Below are 26141 nucleotides of genomic sequence, written 5' to 3' on the forward strand. Positions count from 1 at the left end.
CCAGTGGTCCATTTAATCCATTATTCAATGGTGGCCAGTACCAGAGGCTTCTGTAAAAAGTTAAAAGAATCCCTGTAAAGGACAAATGTGGAGCAGTCTGCCCTCGGGGAAATGTCTAACAGGCTGGTGAAAGGGAACTGAAAGAAAACACCATAGATCATTATCTTTTATTGTTGTTTTTTGCATTACAGATCATACCTAGGACTCTGATATCAGGGCCCTATGGTACAAAAACAAAGTAAAAGACTGCCCGTGCCCCAAAGAGCTGACAATGTAAATAGACGACAAGGACAAAGGACAGGAGAGGAAACCGAGGTTGACCAAGGTTACACAGCAGGTCATTGGCAAAGTTGGGAGGAGAAGCTAGGTCTCCCAACTCACACTCCAGTATCCTATCCACTGGGTCACAGTACCTTTTTACATGTGAATACCTACCACCAATCCAAATATATTTTTGCTGCTGCCTTATTTTAAAATTGCTCACGGCTTTTATTAATATTACGATTTCATGGGAGTCTATGGTCAGAATGACTGATTTTTTTATTTTTTTTGTAATTATTGCAGTAAAGTACATTTGGCAGTTACTGAAATCCATTTGTGTGCTTATGTATGCACATAGATAACATAGCATGGGTAGATTTCTTAGATATACTTCATGGAGGCTGGAGTACTCTGCTGTATACTCTATTAAATGCCAATTGCTACATTATGCTGCTAGCTTAAAATCTTCCTATATTGGGACCATATTCATTTAAAATATGAATACTGTACCTCTATAATGGTCAAGGTGAATTACAATATTGATGAATGGAGAAGTCATTAAGTTCCACACTGAATCTCCTCACATTCTTCCTTTGATGAAGGATGAAAGACATCAGGTTTTCAGGGCTACTGATTGCAGGGTACCCCAAAATTCAACAAAACAATAGTTTTGGCCCATCAGATAAGTTTTTCAACGGGGGCACAATCCTTAGTCATGGTGGGATGTGGGAGGATGCAAAATAATGCCCCCGTCTACCTCTCCTCCATCAGATCCTGGGAAGAGCTGGTAGCCAATTTGGCCCCCACTGTGAATTAGAGCAGCAGTAGGCTTATACCAGCTCCACAAGGGCCAATATATGGGTGAAGACTTCAGAAGCTAGTGTGCTCTGGCCATGCCCTGTTTTGCTCCTAGAATTCTCCATGGCATGCCCCCTGTGTGCTAGGGGGACTAGGAAGAGATGGCATGGAGCCAGCCATGCCTGCCTTCACCAGTTGGGGGTTCCTCTGTGCAAGGGTGTCTCTTTGGGGGTCAGTTTTAAATCCCCATTAGACGAGCGGAAAGGGGACTTAAGAAAGTGGGGTCTATCCTGGGGAAACCAGCACTCTCAGTGCAGAGCACTGGTGTGTTCAACACTCATAACAGCTCTCTCCAGAAGAGAGACAAGCTGCTGCATTTGCCATCTGCTTGGAGCTACAGTTTGGGTTGGGACCTCTCAAGATTTGGTCTATGAAACAAAATCATTGTCTTGCAGCAGCTTGATACTATGGTGCAATATTCTATGCAAAACTGTTCAGGAGTCTGCAATAATTATTCACACTGTAAATGCACAAAGTCTTAATTCAAGTGAGTCACTGTCAACTGAACTAATTTGTAGTCTATCAGATTACCCTGGGTGTGCATCAATACAGAATTCAAGTACCTATTTTATCCTTTGTTGTGAAACTTCCGTATAGATTTTGTAATGAACTTCAAAATCATGTGACACATTAGCTGCTAGCTTCATCAAAGAGCACCAGTCTACCAGCTCGTTAATTTGGCTTCCTTTTCAATGCTCTTAATTCAGATTAATTTTGGATGTGTCCATAATGTTTATTTTCCATGTAACTCCCCTTGTTTCCGCCTCCCCCACTGCCGCCCCCCCCCCCACACACTTTTTGTGACCTTGCATTAATGTTCACTTACTGTAAAGAGGTTTAGGCGGCACACTGGGGGATTGCAGCGCTATTATTTTTGCGGTGCAGTGGCTCCGTCTCACACAATGGATTTCGAAAGCTGGCTGTTGAAAACTTCAGTAGCTGCAGAGTGTGGCTGGAAGCTCATCTCATGACCAGGGAATCATCGTGAGCATTGAATATCGGTTCCACAAATGACTTGAATGCAATTGCATGATGTGTACACAATTGTGGAATGTGGCGCACAATGTTTTGTATCTCACGCATTTAGAAAGCTGAAAGCAAAACGTGGTTTAGAAGGCTTGCATTTTCTTGTTCAGTTCATTTAGGGGGTAGACTATATCAGCCAGGTGGGCACGTTTTGCACAACATGCCACGTCGGTGATCAAGTCTGTGTATGCAGATTCCTTCAAAGTTAAGAACATTTTACATTAGTCTCTCAGCTTATACAAATTTGAGAGAACTTTTTCCATGGGGAAAACCAGCATATTTCTGTGTGCAAAAGTAAATTTGAGTGTTCTGCTCCCATTTCCTCACAAAACTGCAAGAAAAGGCAACACTTCAAGGACCATGATTTTTATGAAGTTCACTACCTTTACTGCTCCATCTAGCACTAAAGAAAGTTCCTCTGGTAGTGTTTTGGCAACAAGAGCTTCACAGTGTAGGCAACAGTGGGTCACCAACACAGCTGGGTTTTGTTCTTTGACCTTGCTTTCAATCCCTTTCATTTTTGTCAGTCAGAGAGGCTGTCCCATCTGTGCGACTAGGACAATTTTTCCAGTGCAGTTCTCCCTCTTCAGGGAAGGTTCTTGTCACCCTTAATATTGTGTCTCCAGTTGTGTGACCTGGCAGCAGTTTGCAAAATAAAAATATCTTATACTATCTCCGTGAACGTACCCGGTGTTAGCCAAGAGTTGAGCATGACCACTGAGATCTGTTGATTCATCAAATTGCAGTGTAAACCTTCTGCTTGATTTGACTCTTTCTTGGAGCAATCTGAATGTCAGCTGACATATCATCAATATAGTAACTTATTATATTATCTGAAAGGGGAACTTTTGCAATTTCATTGACTGCATTTACACCTAACGTTACTTTCACTTTTTCTTTTCTGTGATTGTATGCAGCTTTTTTGCCTTCACCACAAGCTCAGCAACCAAGTAGCTTGCATCCAGCACTTAATCAGAAACAGTTACGGTCTCCAGTCATTTGTACTTGTTTATCATTATGGTCCTTCAAACACTCGAAAATTATTTTTGCTTGTTGGCAAGGGACAGATGTTTGCTTGTAAGGTGGTGTTTTAACTTATTTGGCCCCATGGCATGGCTTGAGAATTTCTTCCCACATAGAAGACATTGTGGAAGAGGGCAAGATGGTTCACCTGTAAATAAAAATCTAAATAGCAAATAACTCCCACAGTAGCGTCGGCTCACGACTTTGACTTTGCTGTGTTCACGTTCCGTTTCATCATTGAAAGTAGATCTGGAGGTGCTGGGCCAGAATCTTTCTTCAAACATTTCTCCATTTTTAAGTCTTCAGTTCAAAATTCACCACTGAAACTGAACAGTTGATAAGAAAACACGGCTGCTTGCATGGTATCACAGGCAGCAAGTTCATTTGAGTGTAGCATGATGCAATGTCTGTCTAACGCACGTACACCCAAAGAGCAATAACTCAAAACGCAATGTGGGTCTGACACTAATTAAAATAAATGAGATTATTTTTCCCCACAAGTGACCATTCCAAAATTCTGTTCGTGCCTGACAGCACAATAGCGTGCCATGGCACACAAGTTGGGAAACACTGCACTAGAGTACAACAGGTCTGCCAAGGACCTACTGGCCCTGGAGACAGGCACTCATGTGAGGATCCAGCCATTCGAGAGAGAGCAGAAGAAATGGACTAAAGCCTTTTGTGAGGGGTGCAATGGCACCCAAGTTATATGAAGTGACTACACAAGAATGGTAGGTGATCTGAAGGAACAAGAGACGCGAGCTTACAGAGATCATCAGAATGGAGTAACAGAGAACCATTGAGAAGCAAACCCCACAGGGAGGGAGAAGAGTTTGCTAGACTTAGAGACAGGTGACAGGAAGAGAGAAGTCTTTCCCATGTTGGTTGCGTGCTGAGGAGTTCAAACTATCTCAAAGACGCAGTGACCAGCTGGGTCTGTGGTAAAGGCAAGATTCCATCTCAGCTATGTGCTAGTAGCCTGGGGCCAAAAGGACCCATGGTGAGGTCCTGGGTGTCAATTATTTGTTTTTAATGTTTGTATTAAAATGTTCCTAAAATAGGGAAAATGTATCCTAATTGGTGGAACTGGAGTCAGAGGGCCTGTGTTTCCTGAAGGGACTCTTACTCACATGTCACCAGTGGAACACAAAATGTGGGGAATTAGGCTAAAAGCAACTCAGGCATATAAACAGAGCTGGCCCTGGTATTTAATGTAGTTTTATTTAAACTGCAGTTAGCTTCACACTGAAACAAAATAGACTACTCAGGCACAGTGGCCATGGAATATACATCTCCTCCCCTGTGTGCTGCTTTAAAAAAAGATTATCATATGCATATGTTTTCATATTCATACAGATAAGTGCTACAGTATAATATATGTAATTAAAATGTGAAACTCAATATGAAGCAGGAGAACCATGGTCTAGTGATTAAAAGCATAGGACTTGGCATCAGGAGATTTGGGTTCTGTTCCTTGATCTAGCACTGACTTTGTCACTTAACCTCTCTCTTCCTCAGTTTCATCACTTGTAGAACAGCAGAATACAGAACTGAGTCACAGGGTGTTGGTGAAGCTTAATTATGACTTGAAGACTGCTTTGAGATGGAAGGCAAGACAGAGGTGCCAAGTATTTTATCAAGACGTTTGCATTAACTCTTCCAATTCCTGGAGTGCTGAGGCAGGGCGCATTTTATTTAGCCAGTGGCTTCAATTTGTAGTGATAAACTAATTCCTGTGGAATTCAACTATGTACTGTGCATGTCCTTGAACCAACAATATGCTGTTTTATTGGATGTATATTTTATATTTTGAACAATTTCATATAGATAAAATTATCCATTTTAGAAACATTCTCTTTGTTAACCAGTAATGAAAACATTTATTTGAATCAGAGTTACTGAGATTTCATTTCATGACACTGTTTTCTATGTAGCTAAAGAACTTTAATCACATTGGTATTACTTTTCAATTTTTTACAGTTCTATAGTGACAATTTTGGGAAAATTTATTTCCCAGTAGCATGACAGTTTTGTGTGATTTTAGCATTGCTAACAAGGAAACTCTGTAGGAAATGTAACTGATGATGCATGGTCCTAAGAAATAGTGTTATCCCAGATGCTTGTAGGCACATTACTTTGAAGACATTAATGATATAGTTGCATTTATTGCCAATATGCTTCTAGTAAAGTCACACCAATATTTTACTATGTTGATTTTCAGTAGCACCATGGTCCAGTTTTATAGTTTGTACCATCCCTGCCTAGAATAAGGAATGCTGAATGTAACCTCAGTTGGAAGACCTGTAGATATAAGTTAATGAGATGGTCTATTTTGTGGCTGTCTTAAATCCCTTTACCTGCTGTTTAATCATATGGGATAAAACAATTGATCTTTTACTATGTTTTTAAGGCCGGCCATGTATTTTGAAAGTTTTATAAAACCATAATTCAGGCTCACTTCACTCTTCCAGCAAAATCAGTGCTAATGTCAGGCTGCTACTGAAAGTAAAATAATATCTGCATACAGTTCTTTAACTTCTAATTATCCCTTGGTTTTCCAAAGCTCTTAACTTTTCATGTGCTATAGAAAATGCTGTTCTGATAGCTAGTAAAATTAAGAAATTTCCCACTATAGAATACTCCTCGGCAGGGCTATCCCAGGCTTGCACATTCTTTGTCATCCATTGCCTTTTGAAGGTCAGACTGCCCTAAAGAGATTTTCTAGGAAAGTAAATTCTCAATGACTCTGAGTAGGGCTGGATTAATCATGCGATTAATTGCACTGTTAAACAATAGTAGAATACCATTTATTTAAATATTTTTGGGTGTTTTTTACATTTTCAAATATATTGATTTCAGTTACAACACAGAATACAAAGTGTACAGTGCTCACTTTATATTTATTTTTATTACAAGTATATGCACTGTAAAAAAACCCCAAAATAAATATTTTTTCAATTAACCTAATACAAGTACTATAGTGCAATCTCTTTATCATGAAAGCTGAATTTACAAATGTACAATTATGTAAAAAAAAAAAAAAAAAACCTGCATTCAAAAATAAAGCAGTCCACTCAGTTCCATGTCTTGTTCCGCCAATTGCTCAGACAAACAAGTTTTTGTTTACATTTGAGGGGGATAATGCTGCCCACTTCTTGTTTACAATGTCACCTGAAAGTGAGAACAGACATTCTCATGGCACTGTTGTGGCCAGCGTCGCAAGATATTTACCTGCCAGAAGCGCTAAAGATTCATATGTCCCTTCATGCTTCAACCACTGTGCCAGGGGACATGGGTCCATACTGATGATGGTTTCTGCTCGATAACCGTCCAAAACAGTGCGGATCGATGCATGTTCATTTTCATTATCTGAGTCAGATGCCACCAACAGAAAGTTGATTTTCTTTTTTGGTGGCTCAGGTTCTGTAGTTTCCACTTCGGAGTGTGCTCTTTTAAGATTTCTGAAAGCATGCTCCCCACCTCGTCCCTCTCAGAGTTCGGAAGGCTCTTCAGAGTCCTAAACCTTGGGTCGAGTGCTGTAGCTATCTCTAGAAATCTCACATTGGTGCCGCCTTTGCATATTGTGAAATCTGCAGTGAGAATATTCTTAAAATTAACATGTGCTGGGTCATCACCTGAGACTGCTATAACATGTGATATATGGCAATATGCGGGTAAAACAGAACAGGGGAAATGGAATTCTCCCCCCCTCCCCCAGGAGTTCAGTCACAAATTTAATTAACGCATTTTTAATGAGCATCATCAGCATGGAAGCATGTCTTCTGGAATGGTGGCGGAAGCATGAACGGGCATACGCATGTTTAGCATATCTGGCACGTAAATACCTTGCAATGCCAGCTACAGAAGTGCCATGCAAATGCCTGTTTTCGCTCTCTGGTGACATTACAAATAAGAAAGCAGCATTATCTCCTGTAAATGTTGTTTGTCTTAGCGATTGGCTGAACAAGAAGTAGGACTGAGTGGACTTGTATGCTCTGAAGTTTTACATTGTTTTGTTTTTGACTGCAGTTATGTAACAAACAAATCTACATTTGTAAGTTGCACTTTAATACAATCTTTGTCTTGAAAGTACTTGTGTGAGGTGAATTGAAAAATACTGTTTTGTTTTTTATTACAAATATTTGCACTGTAAAAAGGATACTTTGATTTCAATTATAATACAGAATATATGAAAATGTAGAAAAACATCCAAAATATTTAATAAATTTCAATTGGAATTCTATTTAATAGTGCGATTAAAACTGCGATTAATTTTTTTCTGCTAATCACGTGAGTTAACTGCGATTAATCGACAGCTCTAGCTCTGACATTACTCAGCTGTGTCCCCCCTCCCCCCCCTGGTTACAGTGTCTTTGACGGTCATGTTCTATACCTTTATCTAATAGGCAGACTGCTAGTCTGTTTTCTTTTCTGACTGTTTAACTGAGCAGATCTCTCTATTCTGCATCCCTTTCTCATACTGAAAAGTAGTTTACTACATATATGGCTTATAATGTGCAGGAGTTCAGACTATACTGATGATACCTTTTGTCTTTAAAGTCAATCACTACGTATAGTACTTATGACAACCATTACCATATTATCTGAGCACCATGCCATTTTTAATGTATTTATCCTCAAAACACCACTTTGAGGTGGGGAAGGGCTATTACCCCTATTTTCGAGATGAGGGGCTGAGTCACAGCTGAGCCCAAGATCCAGCCTGAGCTGCAACTTCAAAGCACTATTTATACAGCTATTTTCAGAGGGCTACCACAAGCCCCCCTGGCCTGAGTCCCTTGACCCAGGCTGGAAGGTTCATTCCCATGGGCTGATACCCTGAGTCATGGTCACACAGGAAGTCTCCAGTGGAACTGATACTGACCCTGGGACTCGCTCTGTCTCGTGCGTGCGCGCACACACCCCCACCCAGCGGGGAAGGGGTTGAGACCACCAGAGCAGGGATGTTGTGGGGCGGGCTTGGGCCACATGGACCATTCAGGGGTGAGCAAGGAGCTCTCCTTTCCTCTGTCTCCACCACACCCACACATGGTGGGGAGGGAAAGTGGGACAGAGCCACCTTTTGGAAAGATTTTTTCTTTTCCTTGTTTCATGAGAGTCTCTGAAAACAAGGCTGAATGTTTGTTTTTCCTGTGGAAGGGGCGGAAGGAGGACAGTCAGGCCAAGCAAGGAGTGTGAAGAAGCTGGACGCAGGAGGGGTTTTACATAAGTGAAACGGAAAATAAATTGTATTATACTTACAGCAAATTGCTTTTGTGGTGTTTGTTTTTCTTACATCTCTTTTGTCTGCTAAAGGATAGTCCCTTTGGAGGCAGGGGACTGTATTCTATTGTGTGTTTGTAGGGTCTGCCACAGTGGGCTCCTGACCCTGGCTGGGGCCTTCAGTCACTATTGAAATCCAGATGAAAAATATGAAGAAATGAACACAGGTTTCTTAGGCCAGCAACCTAACCACTGATCCACCTTTCATCTCTGAATGTGGCACTAAATTTGCGATACATACTTGGTAGTGTTTGAATTACCTTTCAATTTAATTTCCGGCAGTATTTGTCTGTCTGTTTGGGAGGACTTGAGCTTCTCATTTAGAGCCTCAAGGATGGGGAATCACAGCTTTTCCTCTTTGCAGTTCTTCTAATTTTTAAATTTTACCCAGTGCTCGCTCCAAGGGTTCATCAATATATTGATATTCTCTTTAAGATATTTCGAATAGGTTCAAAACCTACTAAACCGGCTGGAGTGGACAGACCTCCATTTGACAGCAGAGGGGTGGCCAACCTGTGGCTCTGGAGTCACATGCGGCTCTTCAGAAGTTTAACATGCGGCTCCTTGTCCAGGCAGCGACTCCAGGGCTGGAGCTACAGGCGCCAACTTTCCAGTGTGCCGGAGGCTGCTCACCGCTCAACCCCTGGCTCTGCCACAGGCCCTGCCCCCACTCCACCCCTTCCCACCCCCTCCCCTGAGCCTGCCATGCCCTCGCTCCTCCCCCTCCATGCCTCCGGCACACCACAAAACAGCTGATCGGGAGGTGTGGGGAGGTGCTGATTGGTGGGGCTGCCGGTGAGCGGGAGGTGTTGGGGGGGAGGAGGGGGGTTGGAGGAGAGCTGATGGGGGGCTGCTGACGTACTACTGTGGCTCTTTGGCAATGTACATTGGTAAATTCTGGCTCCTTTTCAGGCTCAGGTTGGCCGCCCTTGTGATAGTATGTCTTTCTATCCTGCTGTCACTTGCCCTTAGAAAACACAATTGTTGGGGAGGTGTTAATTTCAAAACAAAGAAACAGTGCAATTTAAAATTATTTTTGAAGGAAACATGGACTCCTATTGTTTGCTGAAATTCAGTTTTCCTGTTTGTTCACCATGGTGAGAGAGTTAGTGGGATCATCCCTGAACTTTTTGAATTAGAGGAAAACTAGGATTTGAATGGTGAAACCTCAAGGCTGTATTCCAGTTTCAGATATATACGAATGGGACTTGCATTTGTGCATTCAAAGTAAAAATATGTGCCAAAGATTTTAAAATAACCAAAGCAAAATTGTTATAAATTTTACTGTGTGTTTTGGCAAAACTCTGTCTGCTGACATGACTCAACATCTGTACCAGAAAGGAAATAATTAGTGGCTCAGTTCCAGAGAACTGACTATTCAATGCAAAGATAGTAAGCCAGTTATTAATAACTTGATGATGATAGCTTATTTTGCATATATATAGCACCAAGCAGGGCTATGGGGAATACAAGTTTTAAGGTACTTGCTTCCTTAAAAATGGTGAAAATGTTACTTGTTGGGGATTAGTTACTCTTGGGGTTTTTGGATGTTCAAAATACTAGTTTTTAAAGCAGGTTCCATATCGTTTTGGGATCTAATATTGCATCCGTTATGGAGGCAAAACACCATTTGGACTGGCTTTTAAGTAGTTTCCCTACTAAAATTGCATATGTGTGGTAATAGGAAATGTTTTTGTAATAAACTGATATTGTAGTGGACCATGCCTTTCAAATATGCACTTTCATTACGAAGTAGTCCTATCTCTCAAAGCTTGGAGGTGGTTGACAGACAAATTTAGATTCAGATTTGGGAAGAGCAGTTCAACCCCACCATCTGCTTTATAACACATCCAGAAGTGAGGAGAAGATGGGGACTAAAACATATTTCAGAGTGGGGAAAGGGAAATTCACACCAGGATGTAAGAGTGAGGATAACTAGTCAGTAGGAGAGGCACTTACCTCTTGTAATGCTGCTACTTCGGGGCTCAGACGCTGGTAAAATTCTTGAGCATGAACTGGGTATTAGATGAAATGTGGTGGTGGTGGTTGTTTGTTAAATCTCTAACAGTGTATTTGCCATGGTACTGCACAAAACACACACACAGTGCACTGCATGACCCCAAATGGTTCTGTCTTAAAGTGTAGCAGGATTTCTATGATAGATGAGGAGTAAGGCCTGGTCTACAGTATGCGGTTATTTCAGAATTAGCTGAGTTACTTCGAAATAAAACTGATTCCGTCCACATGACCAAACCAGTTTTTTCGATTTAAAGGGATCTTTAATCCGATTTCTGTATTCCACCTCAGCAAGTGGAGTAGCGCTAAAATCGAGATGGCAGTTCTGGGTTGCAGGTACTGTGGACGCAATTCAATGTTATTGGCCTTCAGGAGCTATCCAAGAATGCTCCCTTCTGACCGCTCTGGACAACATTCTCAACTCCGATGCACTAGCCAGGTAGGCAGTAAAAGCCCCGGGAGCTTTTGAATTTCCTGTTTGGTCACCATCAGCACAGGTGACCATCAGCACAGTCCACCATCACAGGCAACTGTGCAGAGTCCACCATCACAAGAGACCACACAGTCCCGGATTCGCAGATGAGCTCCAGCATGGTCCGAACGGGAGGTAGTGGATCTCATCGCATGTTGGGGAGACGAATCTGTTATGGCAGAACTATGTTCCAAAAAAAGAAATGCCAATACATATGCTAAAGTCTCCAGGGCCATGACGGAAAGAGGCTACTCCAGGGACACAGAGCAGAGTCGTACAAAAATCAAGGAGCTCAGGCAAGCGTACCAAAAAGCCAAGGGAGGCGAACGGGTGCTCTGCGTCACAGCCCCATACATGCCGCTTGTACTGTGAGCTGCATGCAATTATGGGGGGTGACGTCACCACTACCCCACCACTGTCTGATACCTGGCAAGGGGGAGTTATTGGAGGATGAAGAGGAGGAGGAGGAGGACAGTGCACAGGCGGCAAGTGGGGAATCGGGTTTTTCCCCCCTAGCCAGGAACTAGTCTTATTGTTGGAGCCAATAGCTTCCTCCCACTCCCAAGGCGAGCTCCCGGACCATGACCCTGGAGAAGGCACTTCTGGTGAGGTGAGAGCTTGATCGGAGCCACGCGGTGGGGGGGTGAGGGGGGAAGAGGGCGGGGACAGTGTTGTGTGAAGCGATCATCCCAGAGAGCCTGCAGGCCCTCCTTTTATATGGCAAACCCACCAGGCATTGCTTGCTATGGGAAAGGGGGACCAGCAGTTTGAAAGCATTGAAATGAATGCGGAAGAAGCAGAACCCTGCGTGCCCACTAGGGCTTACCATGGCTGCCTGCAAGCTGAATTCTGTTGCCCAGCTGCATGTGATGGCTTACTTGCTTCTCAACTGTGAGGGCAGCTCTCATTTTGGTGTCTTTGCACTTCAGGGCAGGGGACAGCAAGTCACAAAATTCCATGAAAGTGGCCCTACGCATACGAAAGTTTCTCACCCACTGGGAATCATCCCATATCCGCAACACTATGTGGTCCCACCAGTCTGTGCTTGTTTCCCAGGCCCAGAATCGGTGTTCCATGGCATGAACCTGGCCCAACACCACCATGATCTCCAAATCGCCACATGCCATGCTTCTAGGAATGTCTGTCAATGTCCTCATCACTATTGTAATCGCGCTGTTGTCGCTTCCTCGCCAGTTTTGCAGGTACTGCACATACTGCTGGATAATGTGCGAGGTATTTACAATGGTCAAAACTGCAGTGGAGATCTGAGCGGGCTCCATGGCTATGGTGCCTGCATGGGTAATCCTGGAAAAAAGGCGCAAAACGTAGGGGAGCAGAGTGGCAGCAGAAGAGGTGCTGTTCGGTTCACAAAAGCCAAAAAAAGGCGGGAAATGGTTGTCTTCTATAGCTTTCACAGAGGCGGGAGCCCAGGACAGACAACATGGAGAAGCTCGGTAGCGCAGCAAGAGCGGAAGAGCAGAGTTGGCGGCGGAAGCTGTGCTGCTTGGTTCATGATGGCTGAGCAGAGTTGGCAGCGGAAGCGTTCGATGAGGAAGAGAGAGAGAGTAGATAGTAGAGATTACTTAAGAAGATGAGAGGAAATGTGAGGTGCATTCATAGCAGGAGAGCAGCAGTGCACCGTCTGCTGAAAGCAGTATGGCGTCTGCACTCCAAAAAGGCTCAAAACGATTGTCTACCATAGCTTCCGTGAAGGGAGGAGCGACTGATGACACACACCCAGAAACACCCGCAAGAAGGTTTTTGCCCCATCATGCACTGGGAGCTTAACCCAGAATTTCAATGGGCAGCGGGGACTGCAGGAACTGTGGGATAGCTACCCACAGTGCAGCGCGCCGACATTCAATGCAAGCCTTGGTACTGTGGACGCCCTCCGCCGAATTCACGTGCTTTAGTGGGGACACAGAAGATAGAATGTATAAATGTTTGTATTTTCGCTTCCCAAAATTCAAATAACTTCATTATGTAGACATACCCTAAATGTAGGCGGCTTTGACTGGTGAGCTCATGGAGGAAAGGAATTTTAAGAAGGAATTTGAATGGAGGTGGTGGTACCTTCCACCTTTAGGGTGAAAGAGTTCCCAGGTACAGCAAGAAAGCATTAAAGAAAATCTAGAAGAAAGCAGTAAGTCAGGAGTGGGATAAGGATACAAAGGGAGTGGTGAAATAAGGGATTTGGACAGGGAATAATAAAAAAAAATTAGAGCAAAGCTGAACATGATGCAATTCTAAGATACTATAATTTCTGTGCTCAGGTACTGAAAGAGAAGCTGAGTTAAAGTATGAACTTTAACTAATTTAACCTGCAACAGAGGTGCTGGAACAATTTGTATAGTGGGGGTGTTGAGAGCCATTGAATCAAACTGTAAACGCTGTATATGATGAAAACCATTTCAAGCCAGGGGGTATGGCAGCACCCCCAGAACCCATAGTTCCAGCACCTATGACCTACGCTGTCCTGTCAGTTGCCTTTCCTACTATATGCATCTCTTCTGTTCACTTGGTGTGCAAGTTACACCAATTTATACTCGCACCATCTTACACATCACCTTTCAGTCTTCCTGTAGACAGAGGCAGAGTTGTGCCCTCTGAAAAAATTCAGAGCAAAGCAAATATATGATCTGAACAACTATTGAAAAGATTACTTCAGCTGTGTGAATTAAATGAAAGCTGCCATGTTCTGGTTCACATTATCCAAATTTACCAAGAACAGTCAGTCTGATTTTAATCCATTTTGTTCCTCCTGCCAGAATGAAATTCATTCAGGGCTTTTAAGCTTTTTGTTTTTTCAAGCCTGGGGAGCATTTGTTCCTGTCACACGATCTATTTGGGTGAGGAGGAAACAGGGTAAGTTGCATTTATGTATCTTATTTTGCTGACCACTTTCAGTCATGGATACTGTTTGGTATGGTCTAAGCAAAATTACACCTGCAACAGGGTAATTGTCCTACAAGGCCAATGGGGCATGAAGGACAAGGAGAGGGGTTCTTAGCAAACTAGACTTAAGAATCTTCAGCAGTTTGTATGTAAACAGTAATTACTCTTTCTAGTTCATCTCTCATGTCTACTTTTCTAAGATTTGCATTTACACAATACAAAATTGACTCTGATTTATCTCTTTACTTATTGTCATAAATATAAAGGGAAGGGTAAACACCTTTAAAATCCCTCCTGGCCAGAGGAAAAACCCTTTCCCCTGTAAAGGGTTAAGAAGCTAGGATAACCTCGCTGGCACCTGACCAAAATGACCAATGAGGAGAGAAGATGCTTTCAAAGCTGGAGGAGGGGGAGAAACAAAGGCTCTCTCTGTCTGTGTGATGCTTTTGCCAGGAACAGAAAAAGAATGGAGTCTTAGAACTTAGTAAGTAGTCTAGCTAGATATGCGTTAGTAAGTAGTCTAGCTAGATATGCGTTAGATTCTGTTTTGTTTAAATGGCTGATAAAAATAGCTGTGTTGAATGGAATGTATATTCCTGTTTTTGTGTCTTTTTGTAACTTAAGGTTTTGCCTAGAGGGATTCTGTTTTGAATCTGATTACCCTGTAAGGTATTTACCATCCTGATTTTACAGAGGTGATTCTTTTAGTTTTTCTTCAATTAAAATTCTTCTTTTAAGAACCTGACTGCTTTTTCGTTGTTCTTAAGATCCAAGGGTTTGGGTCTGTGTTCATCTATGCAAATTGGTGAGGATTTTTATCAAGCCTTCCCCAGGAAAGGGGGTGTAGGGTTTGGGGAGGATTTTGGGGGGAAAGACATTTCCACTCGGGCTCTTTCCCTGTTATATATTTGTTAGACGCTTGGTGGTGGCAGCAAGAAAGTCCAGGGGCAAAAGGTAAAATAGTTTGTACCTTGGGGAAGTTTTAACCTAAGCTGGTAAAAATAAGCTTAGGGGGGTTTTCATGCAGGTCCCCACATCTGTACCCTAGAGTTCAGAGTGGGGAAGGAACCTTGACACTTATATTTACCTGCAAGCAGAGTCAGAGGCTGAAGAGAGAGGTGGTTGAGACAGAGGAGAGTGAAGAGGAAAGCACAGTAGGTCTCTAGTGCTAACAGTGTACTGGCTTCATTCTCTGACCCTGTGCCTTTCTTCAGTATTTGTGGCAAGGATTGTTCCTCAAAAATTGAACTTTTTAGCCACTCACAATGCTCCAGCATGATGCAAGTTTTTTGAGATGCCATCAAAATATGTACCAGGGCACTGCCAAGCACATGGTTTAAGAGCCGTACTATTTTAAAACTGTATTTTTTCCAGTAACCCCATTCTATTACCAGTCTACACCAAAAAGGCCAGCATTCTATGAATACATTATAGAATCTTTTTTGGTTATACCTCTGCTCTAGAGTTCTAATCTTCACGTTTACTGTAGTTCAAAGAAGCAGTTTAAACACACTCTGTTTGCACAATGAAAAGGATATTGGAAACAAAAGTGACTTAGTAACAATGGGAATGCAAGTACCAACCAGAGGAAAGGGCTACTGATTTTATCATTTAACCTTGTTTTTTTATACAGTGGTGAAATTAAAACAGTTGTAGAAACTTCCAAAATAGCTGAGGCATTAGATGAAAACCACTTACTGTGTTCCCCTGCGCTTTGCTCCTGCGGTTTGAGGGTTACATAAGTTGATTCCCTTGTTTTTCTATTTACCAGGAATAAAACTGCCTCCAACTGACTGTCTGTCTCCTCACTTGTTAGTTTTGCTTGCTGCGCTCACTCTCTCGCTCTCTCCTACACAAAACAGACATGCCGTCAAAGAGGTGGGGCATATTACATGCTATGTCTTTGAACTGTAAATTTTCAGTATATACCGAGCATCTTATTAGAACTCCTCCTCAGTGGTCCCCAAAACTTGTAAATGGGGTATATGTGAACCTGTTATATGATCATTATCATTGTGAAATCGATTACTGGTGCATACAGCAGCATTAGAGTGAATTTGATATCAGCATACATGAAAACCATGTCCTTTGATCTAGGTAAGGCTGGCTTGTTTGGATTTTTGAATTGTTTTTTGTTGGTTGATAGTCTTTTAATTTGAGTTGTTGCCTGCGGAATGTGTAATAGTGTTTTAGGCCAAAGACAAATGAAAAGCAAAGTTTTATATCTGGTGCCTTAGAAGTATAGACATATTATAAATTCAGCTGCTTGATTGTGTAATACATTTGGAACATATTTGTTCAACTGACAAATCTGTAGATTTTTTTTTCTTGGAGTGTTTGCTTAGTTCATTGTGCAAAAATACTTTTTCTGCTCATCTTGCTACTTTCACCTCAACTCTCAAACAATTGAGTTTGCAGATATTTAAGTGCTTTCTATTTCTGGTTTGCTATTGAGCTGACAGCAACAATTCTGTTTACAGTTGAAAGGTCCATAGACTATGTTGCTATAAATCAGTATTTGTCTGAAATGTTTATTTTCTCAGTGGATCATGAATTAAGTACACATGGTTAATTTTGGGAGAGACAGGTTTGCTTTGCCAATTAATTCTGTATATGTGGTCTTGCAGTGGCCACTTTCACTTTATGCTTATTTTTCTAACTTGCTTTGCAGTAAGGAGTAGTGTTTTTTTAAAAAAAATTGCATTGTAATTTCAGGCTTGATAAGTGCTTACTGTGCAGGACACACAGTGTAAACATTCTCTGACCCTAAGAGCAAACTAGAATATTTTTTGAAAATGGAATCTAATCCAAAATTAGAGATGAAATAGATTTGTGAGGGGGTACATTGTAAAGCCCATCATCCCTGGTTGTTTTGAAAAGCACAGAACCAGTTAGCAGGGGGTAGGAGAAGTGAGAACTTCTTCTATGTGCTTGGATTTGGGGTTTGATCTGGGGTTTTGATAGCAGTCTGCTGAGGAAGCTTGGGGTGAACTATGCAGCTAACTCTGCAGGACTCCATTCTCTGCAGGTCTATCCACCCCAACCGCAGTCCTCCCGACTTCAGCTTTTGCTGGTGTCAAACTTCTCACAGGTACACTGGGTGACATGTCACCCATATCAAGCAACTCCATTAGCTCCTCATTCATTTCATGTACCAATGCATGGGCCCAGAGGTTTTTAAAACCATTCTGATTTTAGAGACTAACCAATGTATTGGAGCATGAGCTGTAGCTCATGAAAGCTCATGCTCAAATAAATTGGTTAGTCTCTAAGGTGCCACAAGTACTCCTTTTCTTTTTGCGAATACAGACTAACACGGCTGTTACTCTGAAACCTGTCATTCTGATTTTGTCTTAGCTCAAAGAACTGGTCTCTTATTCCTCTCCTAACTTCCTTAATTCGTGTACTATCTTCTGTGCACCTTTGCACAATCTCACCATGATGGATGCAAGAATTTTTCTCTACATTCCTCCCCCCCACCCCCCCCGCTTTTGTATTTTTATTTCAACTTTGTAACACCACCCTGTTTTGGGGACACAATGTGTGTGAAAGAATACGCTTCATAAAGTTGTATTGTAAAACGTTACTGCAGAAAGGAAGTTGGCAGGATGTGAACAGCTGTGCGTTGGAAGTAAATGATAATGCATATGGTTCTTGTACATAGTATGCATACTTTTTTGCTTTTTGAGGGGAAAAAACGTCTAGGGTGGTTATTGTGGTCAAATTCTGTTCACATGGTATTAAGAGTACAATTCTTTGTTAGTTGCCATCAGAGTGATGTGCGATAGAACAGAGGTTCTCAAACTGTAATCCACGGACCACTGGTTCAGGTGATCCGCGGATAGTTCCCTCTAAGGTGTGAACTTGGGTGGCCGCACACGAGAGAATGAAGGGCCACCCATCTAATTAGTGGAGTCGCGCAGGCATGGCTCCACTAATGAAGTGCCTGGACCCTGGAGAAGATGCACATGTACAGTGAGGTGGTGGCCTTGGGGGAAATAAGGGGTAGATGGGAGGAGGCAGTGGGGTGAGAAGAGGGAGTGGGGAGAATTTGGGATGTGCAGGGCTGCGGCAGCTAGAGACAGAGGTGACTTTCCCCAGCTCCAGGGCTGCAGCTGCCAGGGAGAGACCCCCCACTCCTTCCCAGCCCCAGCTCAGGGGCTGCTGCAGCGGGGGAGAGAGGGCACATCCATCACATTAGAAAGGTAAGACTACTGATATAAAAATATGAGTTGTGTGCTTTTATTTGTAGAACAAAAAAGTTAGATTTTTTTTTTATGTAGCGCCTTTATCCAAAGCGCTTTACAATAGTTAGCTAATGGTTCAAACAACATTTGGAAAGATCATTAAGTAGTCCACCGAGACCCTCAGCAATTTTCAAGTGGCCCATGAAAAAAAAAAGTTTGAGAACCACTGCAATAGAACAATTGGTGAAGGGCAGCGCTTGCCTTTTAGTTTATGGAAACTGATCAATATTGGGTGATTAGGCAATTTCACTCAGGTTGTAACCCCTCCAGAAAAGTACTGCTACCTGCAGAGGCTTGCGTATACTAGTTCAAACTGGATTCTCCAGCAACCGACAGACAAAGAAGGGACTTTTGGATAAAAAGCCTGAGTTTAAACTGACTCAGGGTCTTCTTTCTTATCCAGCAAACAGTCAGGGCCTTCTGTTCAAGGCCCCCACCCCTCACCCCAAATCCTTTCAGGGAGGAGTTGGAAGGACTTAATCTAGTGAGGCTATATAAGATAGGTGACCTCTAGTAAGCTTTTAGCATGCATATATTTACTATTTTTAATGTTTTCTCTGTAATGCTTTTACCTTAAAAAATAAATGTGCTTGCTTATAAAGAGCTGTGTGATAACTTGTGACTGCTGGCCATTACAGCTAATCATAACCTTCAAGGAGAAAGCAAAGTGCAGGTGCTGGCCTGTTGGGGATATAACAATGTAGCCAGGCAGAACTGTGCAGCCTGGAAAAACCCTGGTCAGGAGGGAGAGATGCGGGTCTCTGCCTGAGAGAGATGATGTCTGAGAAGCTGTGAACCTAGAATGAGTGCCTTCGGGGGACCACAGTTGACATTAAATGGTACTGGAGCTTCCAGAAGAACACCAAATATTGTGAGTTGGCAACAATCTGTTGGTTTTAAGTTGCCTTTTTTACCTGGCCAAAGGTTTAGAAGCTTTAATTTGATAAACTGAAGGAGGGTATTTGCAGAAAGAAGGACTTGGGAGATTGAGGGCCTTTCCCAGACAGGCCACAGTGGATGCTGCATGGGCTCTGGCAAACCCCATACAAAGACATTTGCCTTCATGAAACACTGGTAACTTTTACACGGAGGCTTATTTCAGCATTTTTTTTTTTCAGTAGCATGGGATTTTGTGGAAAGTTCCTACTTTTTTATTTTAGGAATACTATAAACGCCAGGACAGGAAAGTGATTTAAATAGTCATATGATGCTTCAGCTGTTTTCAGTGTTCACTGCTTCCAATAAGCAATTAAAGTCTTTTTGCATCAAAAAAAACTTAGAAGTATTCCCAGTTTGGGAATTAATCAAGTGATGTGTGCTAATACTAGTTGATGTAATGAAATAACTATACTTTTTTTGAGTGGGGGCAGGGAGAGGGGTGAAGGGTTTGGACAATGTAAAAACATTAAACTGTTGACCTTGGTCTTTCTGGATTTCTGTTATTACTGTCAACCTGATCGTTTAGTAACGTTTTAAGCAGAGTAAATTAGCATTTAATTACACAGAGCAGTTGAAAGAATTCATGCAAATCTGTTCAACCTTCAGTCTGAAGTGAGTATTTGAACAGCAAAACAATGTTCTCTGACAGATGAGATTGTTTTAATTTTTCTTTTGAATCCAAGACCATACTTAATGTGACTATGCCTTACTTCCTTAATGACAGGTTTCAGAGTAACAGCCGTGTTAGTCTGTATTCGCAAAAAGAAAAGGAGTACTTGTGGCACCTTAGAGACTAGCCAATTTATTTGAGCATGAGCTTTCGTGAGCTACAGCTCACTTCATCCGATGCATAAGTGAGGTGTAGCTCACGAAAGCTCATGCTCAAATAAATTGGTTAGTCTCTAAGGTGCCACAAGTACTCCTTTTCTTTTTTCCTTAATGATGGTCATTATGCTCTGATGATATATGGAGGCCTAAGTCTTCATAGGCAATGTCCCCATAAAAACTTACACCACTGTGGCAAGTTTAGTAGAGGAGAATGACAGGAGACTGCAGGAGGGGTTCCAACTGAACGGTTTCACAGGAAGCCCTAAATTTGCTTAAATCAGCCATTTGAGGCTATTCTTATGGTATTTCCAACCAGGTCAAAAGCAGGAAGTACTGGAATTCTTGTGAAGTTTGCAGCTTGAGTTCTTTATATTTGAGTTGGTGCTGCAGACGTTCCCAGGGAGCTGCTGTTTGTTCTGTGTTGTGTAGATGTTGGCTGTTAATTACTTGGCAGCAAGCTGGGACTACTTAAGTAGCCTGAAAATGGGCTGTGTGCCCCAGAGATGAGAAGAAGCATGCTAAACAGAGCAGCTGTAGTGCTGCAGAGAGGCAATGCTGGTATTACCTATGTCAGGGGGCAGCGAGCGCAGGACTCACAGCCTGCTTCAGTCTGCTCTAACAACCGGGATGATTTTCTAAGGTATACTTCCCTTTTTACATGATTTTTTTTTTTGGGGGGGGGGGTTTCCCAGCAGTAAATGTTAGTGTCTGGACTTTGTTATGGAGTTAGCCCCAGTGCATGGCATTCTAGAATTAAGGCACTGCTTTTAAAACTTCTTTTCAGATTTGAATCCACAGGTCTTAAAGTCATGGTGTTCTTTTTGTGCTTGAGTTAGTGGGGCTACAAGTGGTTATGCCATACACATTCTCCACTTCTGCCATTTGTAAGAAGAATTTAGAAATAAAAGATAGCGTGAACTATTAACAACAGTTTGGGTCAAGTGTTGAGATTTGTTTTTTTATGGCTCTTTCTTTTGTGTCTCTTCTATATTTCAGGCAGACTTCATAATGAGTCTTTTTATAGCATATAAAATAAACTGAGGTCATTTTCAAGACTTGAAATTTTGTATTTAAATTAATCAAAGGAGTAGTCCGTTTTAAAACTTCTTTAATTAGTTTGTTTTTCTCTTCTTGGGGCTAGGTATTTTCTTGCAGCATCCTGTTTCTAAAAATATTACCTAGTAGCACAGACCCTTCGATCAGTGAAAGATATCTGCATTCATCTTTTAAAATGTATGTAACTATTTTTAAAACAAGACAACTCTTAAGCAACTTGCTTAACTGCATAGATCAATAGCCAGTAAGACTGACGGACCAGAAGGTTACAAAAGACGCATTAAACATGTGTTCTAATGCAGCATTTTCATATGAGTAATAAAGGAATGAAGGAATTTGAGTTTATATTTAGCTGTTCTTTTTTAGAAAGCCTGTGGCCCAGCCTTTGAAAATCTAAAAATACCATTATTCTATATTAGCCTTAAAAAAGGGAATGCAAATACACGAACATTTTCACTGTATTTTAGAACCTCAACTACAAGTGTAACCGCTATTTGTATTTCTGTGACATTAAGAACTCTTTTCTCTCTTTTTTTTTTTTTAAGCTAGTGCTTCTCCAACAGCATTTGGGTGGCCATGTTAGATTTTACTCTGTTACAGAGCATAATTCCATGATAGGTGTCTTGTATATTGCTGGTATCTAGGGTTGCCAACTTTCTAATTGTAGAAAACCGAACACCCTTGCCCTGCCCCGCCCCTTCCTCGAGGCCTTGCCCCCCACTCACTCCATTCCACCTCCCTCTGTCGCTTGATCTCCCCCACCCTTGCTCATTTTCACTGGTCTGGGGCAGGGGGTTGGGGTGCAGGAGGGGTTGAGGGCTCCAGCTGGGGGTGTGGGCACTGGGGATGGGGGGTTTGGGGTGCAGGAGGGGGCTCCAGGCTGGGGCAGGAGTTTGGGGGGAGGGAGAGCTTTGAATGGGGGTGTGGGCTCTGGGGTGGGGCCAGGGCTGAGGGGTTTGGGTGCAGGAGAGGGCTCTGGGCTGGGTCTGAGGGGTTTGGAGTGCTGGAGGGGGTTCTGAGCTGGGGCAGGGGGTTGTGGTGTGGGACGGGGTTCAGGGTGTGGGCTCCGGACGGTGAGGACCTGAGGTGGCCCTAACATTTCCCGGGGATGGCAGAAGTCCATGTGGCTCCCAGGAAGTGGTGGCCTGTCCCTCCAGCTCCTAGGCACCCCGCTGCCTGCAGGTGCTACCTCTGAGGCCACATTGGCCGCGGTTCCCAGCCAATGGGAGCTGCAGAGGTGGCGCTCAGGGTGGTGCCTGTGTTTATGCTTATAAGAAGCACACAATCTTTTTAAAGGGGATAAGGGAAATGCCACATTTATTGAGTACAATTTAAGCACTGAAATCAGCAATGCTTCCATTTGCGTGCGCGCGCACACATGCACCAGCTGCAGAACCTTGTGTGTATCTTATAGTTACCAGTCCTTAGTGTTGCTCGGTCAGTTCCAGTGGCCAGCTGAAACTGCACACGAGGGAGGGGAGCTGGGCCTCTGTCGAATGAACCCAAAGTCCCATGGCAATACACGCTTCTTTTATAGTAATAAATTCCCATACAAGTCTCACACCGGAGCTGTTAATCACAAGGTAGTCAAGGTTGTTCTTAATTAGCATTATTTTGAGTTGTTACTGGGAGGATCCGCAGCTGTTTATCTGTCCCTTTGACTCAACTTCTTATCTTGTCCTTGGGGTGTAAGCCTTTGCTTTAGGGTCGTCAATCTGTCAGCTGGGTTATTGATGATAAAGTTGGTGCCTCTTGACTCCTCCACTCCTTTCTTCACCATCCTGCCCAATTGTCCTTTCTCGGTTAATTTTCATACATTCTTCACTCACACCAAACTGTAAATAAGGCAATTACAGCCATAAAACTTCTATCCTTCCAAGAACAAATATTAACACAATCAGCAAAAAATAAACTCGGAACAATGTCTTTTTACTAATTCAAGGCTACAGTTTTTTACTAATTCAAAGGTAGCAAAATGGAGTATAGGGCAAAATAAGAAAAATGGAGTACAATTTTACTTGAAACAATTTCTTCCCATTAGGCTTTTGGCCTACACCTGTAGGTGGGGGCAGCATGCAGAGTCCCCTGGCTACCCCTCCGCCTAGGAGCCAGAGAGACATGCTTCCACTTCCCAGGAACTGCACAGAGCTAGCCACGGAGCCTGCCTGCCCTGCTGTGACCAACCAGACTTTTAGCAGCCCAGTCAGCTGTGCTGACCAGAGCTGCCAGGGTCCCTTTGAAAACCAGACACTTGGCAACCCTACTGGTACCCTGAAGAAAATGAACGAAATGGAAGATACACTTAAGGCCTGATTTTGCAGCCCATATTAATGCAAGTAATCCCACTGAGTGTAATGAGTCTGCGTGTGAGAGTAAGGATTCCCTATGTTAAGGATTGCAGAACTGGGCTCTTTAGAAAATGATAAATCAGAACATTTGAGGCCTGATCCAAAGCATATTGAAGTCAGTGGAAAGATTCCCCTTGACTTCACTGGAATCCTGGCTATAAGTATTAAGCAGAATGTGTGTTTTTTCCAGTGGGAAAAGTGATGTAGAAAGAAGACATTTGCAGAGTTATTAACGTTCCAGAGTAATACCATGAGGATAAAGGGGAAAATCCACTGGGTATCATTACAGAAATGCTTCCTGTTTAATGCCTTCCAGCAGAGGTATATTTTACAATTGAAACTACCATTGATGTGTAGGGAGAGACTTACAAAAGCAACTGAAATTTGACTGGTTTCCTCTTTTTTTCTCCAGTCAAATGTGCAGGAAGCTATAAAAGCCAACAGAGAGCTAGGAGAGAGGAGGAGGAAGAAGAAAAACAGCCCTCAGACACACTACCCCAGTGACTCTCAACCTTTCTGGACTACTGTACTCCTTTTGAGAGTCTGATGTGTCTTGTGTACCCCAACTACTAGAAAACTACTTGCTTACAAAATCAGACATAAAATTACAAATGTCACAGCATGCTATTACTGAAAAATTGCTTACTTTCTCATTTTTACCATAATATTATAAAATAAATTAATTGGAATATAAACATTGTACTTACATTTCAGTGTATAGTATGTAGAGCAATATAAACCAGTGATGTAACTAAGAGTGGAAATTTGGGTGGGCCCCAACTTTCAGGCATACAGGCAATGACAGACTATGCTAGCTCAGCTTCTCCCCTAACGCCACACCCTCTTCCTAGCCCCGGTGCACCCAGACACAGGGCTACGGTGACCAGGTGTCCAGTTTTTTGACCAGGTGTTCTGGGTGAAAAGTGACCCTGGCAGCTCTGGTTGCACCACTGACCGGACCGTTAAAAGTCCGGTCGGCGGTCCTGTAGAGCTACGGTCCTGGCTTCGCACTGTGCCTGGGAAGTGGCCAGCAGGACCGGCTCCTAAGTGAGGGGGCCACTGGGCTCCATGCACTGCCTCCGCCCTGAGCACCGGCTCTGCACTCTGTTGGCCAGAAACCGTGGCCAATGTGAGCTGCAGGGGCAGTGCCTGTGGGTGAGAGTAAGAAAGAGGTCCTCACACAACCTCCTTCCGCGCCTCCGCCTAGGAGCTGGACCTGCTGGCCGCTTCCGGGGCGCAGCTCAGAGTCAGGACAGGGAGGAAACCTGTCTTAGCCCTCCCACTGTGCTGCTGACTGGGAGCTGCTGGAGATAAGCTGGAGCCCCAACCCCCTGCCCCAGCTCTGAGCCCCCCCACAACCCGGAGCCCACTCCTACACCGCAAACCCCTCATTCCTGGCCCCACCCCAGATCCCGCACCCCCAGCTGGAGCCCAGAGCCCCCTCCTGCACCTCAACCCCCTGCCCCAGCCCCCTTCTGTACCCCAGCCCAGTGAAAAGTGAGTGAAGGTGGGGAAGAGTGAGCCACTGGGGGAGGGGGAATGTAGTGAGCAGGGCCTGGGGGCAGGAGGCGATCAGATTCAGTACCTCCCGTTTGGTCCATGCTGGAGCTTTTTTGCGTTTCTGGGACTGCATAGTCACCTGTGCTGATGAGCTCACCGCTCTGGCCAAACAGGAAATGAAATTCAAAAGTTCTCAGGGCTTTTCCTGTGTACATGGCTAGTGCATCTGAGTTGAAAGCGCTGTCCAGAGCGATCGCAATGGAGCACTCTGGGATAGTTCCTGGAGGCCAATACCATCGAATTGCATCCACACTATCCCAGGTTTGACCCTGCAATGTCGATTTCAGCGCTAATCCCCTCAGGGAGGAGTACAGAAATGGATTTTAAGAGCCCTTTAAGTCGACAAAAATGGCTTCATAGTGTGGATAGGTGCAGGGTTAAATCGATCTAACGCTGCTAAATTTGACCTAAACTCGTAGTGTAGACCAGGGCTAAAAGTTTGCATGATGCACAGTACATCAAGATTCAGGTTTGGATCCAGATACGTGTTGCTGTAAATCTTGATCATGTTGTTGATGCTCCACTCTATCCTTAAAGCTTAATCCTACAATTCTCAGGGAGGCAAAACTCTTATTGACCTCTCTGAGAATTTCTGTGTCAAGACTGAATGATCAGACGTGATTATGATCAAGAAAACCTGTTGATTAAATAAGGACATAAGCAATTGATTGATATAGAAAAATACTCAACAGTTCAACTATTAAATTCCTCAGCTCAACCTCTTTCTGTGTTTGTGTTTTAGTACAAAATGAGCCAACTTGGTTTGGCAGCCTTCTTTGTATATCTGGGTGACTACTGCAGAAATAATCTTCTGCATATATTGACTCAAATAGTTTTAATAAGTTTAAATTCCTCTAGGTTTGTGTGGGGTTCAGGGTTGTTTTTTTGAGGGGAGGGGTGTTTATGTGTGGGTGTTTTTGTTTTTTGTTTAAAGTCCCAAAACTGATTTAAGCCCTTTTGGGGGTTTTCCTCATGATAATGAGGAGGGAATTTTTTTGCTTTTTCCTACATTTACGGAAAAGTATATAAGAGATTAGTAGGGATTTTGTATTGTTTGAAAGTATTCTATAGAATTTGAGAACTTTATCAGTATTATATAATTTTGTAGAATACTTAAAAAAAAAAAATAGGATTGACATTTTCTTACATTTTTAAATAAAATTTTAAGGGTAATTTCTATGAACTTCTATAGTCTTTTCTCCATAAAGCTATAATGAAGGCCACAAAATCAAGAAGCTATTGAAAATTCAACTTAACTTATCAGAGTTGCCACAGATGCCTACTATTTGAAGTATGGGACAAAATACGGCGACACCCATATGTGTTAAC

At 42.9% G+C, this 26141-nt stretch overlaps 2 protein-coding genes across 3 annotated transcripts in view; both read left to right on the plus strand.

Annotated features, from left to right (window-relative positions):
* The window catches only part of BICD1 (BICD cargo adaptor 1), a 398310-nt gene that overhangs the window by 366121 nt on the left and 6048 nt on the right, over positions 1–26141 (plus strand). The window lies entirely within an intron of this gene.
* The window catches only part of FGD4 (FYVE, RhoGEF and PH domain containing 4), a 183952-nt gene that overhangs the window by 86032 nt on the left and 71779 nt on the right, over positions 1–26141 (plus strand). Inside the window, exon 1 of one of the 2 annotated variants that reach the window (XM_084617713.1) lies at positions 15807–15931. The exons of the other annotated variant lie outside the window; for it this stretch is intronic. Coding sequence (XP_084473839.1) covers positions 15835–15931 — 97 coding nt within the window. The 5' untranslated portion in view covers positions 15807–15834. Of the gene's footprint in view, positions 1–15806; positions 15932–26141 lie in introns of those variants that run through there. 2 annotated transcript variants of the gene reach the window in all.

Source organism: Lepidochelys olivacea (genome assembly GCF_965140295.1).
Source record: "Lepidochelys olivacea isolate rLepOli2 genome assembly, chromosome: 1".
In the NCBI taxonomy this organism is placed as follows: Eukaryota; Metazoa; Chordata; order Testudines; family Cheloniidae; genus Lepidochelys; species Lepidochelys olivacea.